Source organism: Pollachius pollachius (genome assembly GCF_949987615.1).
Source record: "Pollachius pollachius genome assembly, chromosome: 5".
In the NCBI taxonomy this organism is placed as follows: Eukaryota; Metazoa; Chordata; class Actinopteri; order Gadiformes; family Gadidae; genus Pollachius; species Pollachius pollachius.
Genome location: NC_136938.1, coordinates 19994969 through 20001991, shown reverse-complemented (window position 1 = coordinate 20001991; position 7023 = coordinate 19994969). Strand labels below are relative to the sequence as shown.

Genomic DNA, 7023 nt, shown 5'->3' with positions numbered 1-7023 from the left:
ATCACGTGTCCTCTACTCTGGGCTGTGTTAGAGGCTGGATTATGACAGGCGGGTGTGTGAGAGGCAGGTGTGGTCCGGTCACCTGTGTGTTTGCGGCCATGCATCTGCAGGTGGGACAGCTTGAAGTAGCGCTTGGTGCAGCCGGGGTAGGGACACACAAACGGGCGTTTGGTGGCGTCCACTGAGCGGGCCACCGGGGCCGCGATGCCAGGCACCCTTCGGACGTCCTGCATGAGGAGGGACGGACGGACGGACCGATAGAATTTGCAAGGGTAAAGATATGGCTCTGATTGGTGGGAAGGTCAGAAGGTGAGTGATGACGGGTGTGTCGGAGGGTCTTACCTGCAGGCCCCGGAAGACCCCGTGTGTGTGTATGTGGTACTGTGCGCTGCAGCTCAGGACCACAGGCGGTGTGGGCGTGGGGGGGTCGTTCTCGTAGCTGGGGGCGTGGCTGGAGGCGGGGGTAACAGGGGTGGGCAAGGGTTGGTTAAAAGTTACCAATACTAAGTTCATCTGAATGAGCTGTTTTTTTTGATACGAATGAGCTGTTTGTTTTTTGATACGATTGTGAGTTTTTTTGTGAGTATAATATTGAAGTACTAATATAGTCCACTTCAATACAAATACAAATGTGTTGATTACACATAATTGATTTGATGAATGATTTCATGATTATTATGTTACAACAAAAAATGATATATATGTATATACTGTATATATTTGTTGACATTAAAATTAAACAAAAACCCACCTATACAAACATGCACACACATATGTCTCTATGTTATAAGCAAAGTTTGAGTATATTATGGGACGAAAGCCACCTTTTCATGGTTGATGCCAGAGTGTTCATTGGGTTCCACGCCATTTGGTACAGGTTGTCACTAAGCAACACACACAGTAGATGGGGTCAGACTTCAGTGTCATGCTCAATCAGCCAGCTTCTGTTTTTTAAGCATACTAACAGAAAGAAAACATTGCTTTAACGACTGCATAAACATCTGTTCGTGCATTAAATGCTTAGAAGCATAAAAAAGCCAAAGTTAGTTCTACCTCACAGGTCAGACCAATGAAAGGGTCGGGGGAGAATTGATCGTTAGCATATTTCAGTGTGTGGGTGGATGTTCGCGAGTGTGTGTGTATTTGTGTGTGTGTGTGTGTGTCTGTGTCTGTGTCTGTGTGTGTGTGTGTGAGAGAGAGAGAGAGAGAGAGAGAGAGAGAGAGAGAGAGAGAGAGAGAGAGAGAGTGTAGTGTGGCCATTAAATCAGGGGAAGTCCAGATAGCCAGGTTAGTAACACATCCTGTCCACACAATACTGAGTAGCACACACACACACACACACACACGCACACACACACACTAGCTGAGTGTGTCCGTGCCTAGTACACTGTGGAGCGGTGCATGACATCACTCCACCCACCAATCATTAAAGGAGGGAGAATAGTTGCAGGGGGAATTTTGGAAGCTGTTGCTGAATGTGTCCTTGAGTGGAAGTATGGAGGAGCACTGACGGCTAGCTAATCAGCTCAGAGCCGCGGTGAACTACAGGCTCGCTGACGACTTGCATACGCTGCTCAGTGTGTGTGTGTGTGTGATTGTGTGTGTGTGTGTGTGAGTGTGTGTATTGGGATGTGTGTGTGTATGTGTTTGGATTTGTGCATGTGTGTGTTGGGGTGTGTGTGTATGTGTTTTGAGATGTGTGCATGTGTGTGTTGGGGTGTGTTTGTGTTTTGGGGTGTGTGTGTGTAGGTTTGTTGAGATGTGTGTGTGTGTGTGTGTGTGTGTGTGTGTGTGTGTGTGTGTGTGTGTGTGTGTGTGTGTGTGTGTCTGTTTGTGTGTGTGTGTGTGTGTGTGTGTGTGTGTGTGTGTGTGGGTGTGTGGGTGTGTGTTTGAAGTTCTGTATTATGAAGCCTACAAAAGGGGATCTTTTCCTCTCTTATCAAGTGTTGTTCCGCTGTTTGGGTTCCTCTTGTTCTCTGTGCTTAATAACAAATCAGGACAACATTCAAGGAATTTAACCTTAATTTGCTCCATAACATGTTTTGCATCCCTAAAGAAATCCCCCCAAAATAAACCTGTTTAAATCAACAATGACCGAAACTCTTCCCAGTCTTGAGTATATGGAGAATACTTTCCAGTAATCCCTCATTTGATTTTATTTTCAACTGGCACTTACTTCAGTTTCATTGAACTTTAACCCGTCTCCATCCATCTACTTTATTTATTTTCTACTCAAGATGGATACAGGGTAGATCAACCCTCCATCCCCCACCACTGTTTGTTTTGCGCCTGCTGAGCACCTGTGGGCAGCACTTAAAACAGCCAACACCACAAATTACCACAGAGCAGGCTGACATAGGGCTTAAGCCTGGCTCAGGGCAAGATTTACGCATGTGCCGAAATGACCAAAGGTGTAGCGAGTAAAAGCTCTGCAGGCGGTTTGTGTGACGTGTAAGTGCTTTACGTTGATTCCTTACTCAGCGGACTGAAAAGTTAAAGAGTACCTGTCCGCTGAAATAAAACCACAGCAATAGCGCCTCCTCCAGCAAAGCACTGGTTACTCCGAGTGCTGTTGTTGTTAATAGTCATGGTCGTCGCGCAGGTTTAGTATTTAGTTTACTGTGTCAAGTAATACACCACCCATTAAATCCCAGTATTGTAATAAACCACATTATAATCTGTTTAGCATTGATTTAACGTTCATAAAATTCCACAAATAAACGATTCCATCGCCTGCATTGTAATTTCAATGTAAATCCAAAAATTCTGATGATTCACAAACCATGTCACAAATCAATATACCACATGAAAAAAAAAAATCGTTCTATTGTTCGGCCTGGAAAGGCGGGTACAGTGAGGAGATGGATACGGAAGCCGTACGTGACTAGAACCTACCTGTTGTAGTTCCTCATTAGCAGTGGGTTGTTGGGACAGCTCTCGGCCGGGTTGTGACAGCCAAACATGGGAGGGGGGGCCGGGTACTGCTGATCTGCTGAAGCACAACACCCGCCAAGGTCACAAAAATTCCTCATAATAACGCTGTTTTCCGCACACAACATTCAGCTCTCCTACAGAAGCCCTTAACACATTTCACATACATGACCATAAATAGGCCTGTTACTTTCCACACCGCACAGATGTGTCCACTCTGAATGAGCGTGTATGCAGGGCGGTGTAAGGTAGCGTTCCAACATGAACAGTGTGGCACAATGCTCCTTTTCAGCTCCATAAAGTATATTGGACCCCGGAGGGTCTCTGACATCGCAAAGAGACACATCAAACTATTTCCTAAAGCCATTACTTCTGCAGCTAGCAGCAATGCACTCTGAGAGCAGAGGAGTTATTCAGGTGTATGTGTGTGTGTGTGTGTGTGCGTGTGTGTATTTGTGTGTGTGTGTGTGTGTGTGTGTGTGTGTGTGTGTGTGTGTGTTTGGGTGTGCATGCCTGCGTGTGTGCATGTGCATGTGTGCGTGTGTGCGTGTGTGTGTGCGTGCGTGAATGTGTTTGTGTGTGTATGTGCATGTGTCTGTGTGTTGATTTGCATACACCCCTGGGAGACAGAAATACAGAAAGCAAAAGCGAATACACATACTCATAATAACCATGAATAACATTTCAATATTCCTGGAAGTAGTTTACCCCAATGAGGGCCTACCACAGCCTACCTTTCCCATAGCCAGGTAGGTGCGTTCTGAATATTTACCCATGTTGCTCTGGGGGGGGAATGGGTCCTCGTGTTTGAAGGACAGGCCGGAGAACTGGGGACTGTGATGGGACGCAGTGTGTCCGTAACTAGGGGGTCCGTCCAGCCCCACTCCTCCATAGCCTGTGGAGGAGTCAGGGGGGATATTCAGATCAACCGGGACTTGAAAAACAACCAGGTATTAGCCGTTTCTGAAATGGGCAGATTGTTGTCAGTGACTTGAATTCCAAGATAGTAGTAGTAGTAGTAGTAGTAGTAGTAGTAGTATATTTATTATTATCCCAAAGGGAAACTTGGTTTGCAGATAGAAAGGTAGAAAGATAAAAGCATACAAGAAATACGTTAAGACACCAACAATGACCAAAACATAAGACACACAGGCAACACACAACAGTCAAGTCTGGAATTCAGTAGTGTGCAAATTTAACAAGGATATTGCCCGAGCTTGCTTCCCAAAAGAGCTGCTCCTCCATTCTTCCATCCCTCCACGTTTCTTTGTTCAATGTGAGGAGTCAAGGATTAATCGATGACGAATACTACCGGTGCTTCACTTGTAACCATCGCTTTAAAATAATAATTATGCTGCTAGCAATAATAACAATGACAATAATAAAGTAATAATACTTATTATAATAATAATTACACATAAAAGACCCATGCACTTAAAGATCTATTTTTGTTTTTACAATTCCTATAAATTATTTTATAAATGAATAAGAAGTATCTCTTTTATGTTTTATTAAATGCTGAGTCCGACTTCCTTATGGTACATAAGAAAGCCAACACAATAGAAACTCTCAAAATGCTCCCGCTTTGTGAGGGGATTTACAGAACAAGCTGAATAAAGATATTGACCATTTTTTATCTTTTTATTTTGTTGAGGTCGTTGCATTTTATTCTCAGCTTTGCAACTGCGGTTCCAATCTGCTTTGTAATGGAAATACACTTTTTTAATCGCTACGCTAGCATGGGGGTAAGTGTGTGGTCGTCTTATTTACCTGGAAAGGTTATCTTACTTTTTAATAAAATGTACTGCAGGCCACTGAAATAATCTACTTGTCTAGTTTACTTAGTCCCTTCTATCTAATTTAAATGAGCAATTAAATAGTTGTGTCAGAAGCATTGAATTAACAACATCTCCTCTTCATGGTTGTTTGTTTCATAATTTACAATCAATGTCAAAAGTTCCACAAAAAGCAATAACCCGAAAATAAAATAAACTAAAATGAATTCAAACTTTGATTGCTAATTTTACAATTTCAATTAGGATATAGTGTAAATATTAACATCCCTATAACACAGTAGTCAAACACAACTCACAACTTCCACGCCTGTTTAACCCTAGCCCTATTAAAATGAAATAGCCAATTTAGCAATCGCAAAATATTTTAAGCTTCAACAAATATTCATATTAATAAGAACAATTGCTACCATCTGCAAACCATGCATGTATATATAAATAGATACTGCCTTGACTTTTCCGTGGAAAACAGAAGTGCACATCGCTGATTTGGCTCTCTGTATGACCCGTACCAGTAAATGGTGACAGGATTCCTGACACAGGACACATTGACCCAGTACGGTACCATTCCTCTTAGTCATTCAGTCACAACACCTCATAGACCCCACACACAAAGTAAGGCCTAATGCAAGCAAAACACACACTTTCTCCTGTACTATGAAAACAGAGACGAAGCCAAATCTCTGTAGCGCCAACAGCCAGAGACAATAAGGGATGTTGGATGCAACGCTCACTTCAATTAAAATGCATGTGGATACGTTTGATAGTTGTTTATTTATATTTGCATTGAAATATTCCATATCTACAGAGCGACGTGTCCAACGTGAGTCTAGGTCTTACCCTGGCTCCTGGGAGCTGGAGCGTTGTCCAGACAGTTTGGCAGGTAGGCTCCGTTAGGAAACACCCTGGCTTGGCCCGTGGCTGGCTCCCCAAACGTCCCCACCCGACAGGGGCCCGCTCCGGTGAACTGTCCGGAGAAGTGCACCGTGAAGGCCCCCAGGCCACAGTGGGGGTCCTCCAGGGGGTCCGGACTGCCCCAGCCCGGCTCCTGCTTAATGAGGGAGTGGTGGGGGGGCAGGGAGCCGTACGGAGACCCAGGGTGGAGGTCCAGAAGCTGCGTCCACTGGCCGCCCCCGACAGACACCCCGCAGCCTCCGCCGGCCCCCGGTATGGGCTGTATGGGTGGAGGAGGGCCCTGGGGCAAGAGGGCCAAGTCCCTGACGTCGGCCCCCATGGCCCCCATGGCCCCGCATGGCTCGGTCAGCATGGTGGAAGACGTCTTACGGTGGTCCGCAGAGGGATGAAGGGCCCAGTCCGAATGATTCCAAATGATTGGTTGCTGGTCAAGGTGCATTCAACTCTGGTCAGAGCTTCTGTTCACAAGTACAGAATGAGGATCACTGAACCCCCAGAAAAGCTGTAATGGAATCCCCCAGAAACGTGTGTCCGCTAAGATGACATCCTCTCCTCCTTGGTAGTGGTCTCCGTCTCAGCCTGGTGCATATAGCGATGGGAGCTGTGGTGTGAACTGGTAGGAACCTGTATGACAAACCTGAAGATGCGTGTGTGTGTGTGTGTGTGTGTGTGTGTGTGTGTGTGTGTGTGGAATTTCAGCTCATGTCCTGGTCCACAGTGGGCTGTTGCTTGGAGTGGGAGTGGCAGTGTGTGATTGTGTACGGGTGTGTGTGAGTGTGTGTCTGTGTCTGAGGCTGAAGGCGTCTTGTAAGTCTATAGCTAATGTTTGGCTTTTCTTACTGGTCTAAAGAGCTCAAATACTGCCTAACCACTGGGCAGTGGGAGGAGTGAAGTTATCTAGGATGACTCCATTGCTTCTCTCCCAGCAGACTAGCTGCTTCTCAGTATATTCTGACTAATGTCACATTTGTGCTTGTGGGTGTAAAAAATCCATTTTTTTACTCATGTGTTGTGTGAAGTGTAAGTGTCGACGTGAAGGTATGTGGGCGTGTGTGTGTGTGCGTGTGTGGGTGTGTATTTGTGCGTGTGTTTGTGTGTCATAATGAACGTATAGCCATAGTCATAGTTCAATAAATCGACATATTTGACATAGCATTAACCATTTTCCGTTCAAAGGGCGAAAGAAATTGTTTTTATCTGCGGTAACATGCATTCTGTATTTGTATTTAAATCAAAACCATAACAAATGAACACATTACAGACTGTAAGCACAAATAATGAAATGCACAAATCAAACAAAATAATGAAAAAATATAATGTCAAACGAAATAAAGGGAAAGAGAATTTTTTTAATATAAATGCTACAGAAGCTATAGTTTAACTG

The 7023-nt window shown here is 44.6% G+C and overlaps 1 protein-coding gene across 1 annotated transcript in view; it reads right to left on the bottom strand.

Moving 5' to 3' along the window:
* wt1b (WT1 transcription factor b) overlaps window positions 1-6078 on the bottom strand; it is a gene marked incomplete at its 5' end in the record, with an annotated part of 7403 nt that extends 1325 nt beyond the window's left edge. The window contains 6 exons of the mRNA XM_079737282.1: window positions 83-227; window positions 343-451; window positions 825-884; window positions 2896-2992; window positions 3704-3826; window positions 5565-6078. Of these exons, the coding sequence (XP_079593408.1) occupies window positions 83-227; window positions 343-451; window positions 825-884; window positions 2896-2992; window positions 3704-3826; window positions 5565-6078 (1048 nt within the window). The remainder of the gene's footprint in view (window positions 1-82; window positions 228-342; window positions 452-824; window positions 885-2895; window positions 2993-3703; window positions 3827-5564) is intronic.
* Between the last annotated feature and the right edge of the window lie 945 nt (window positions 6079-7023).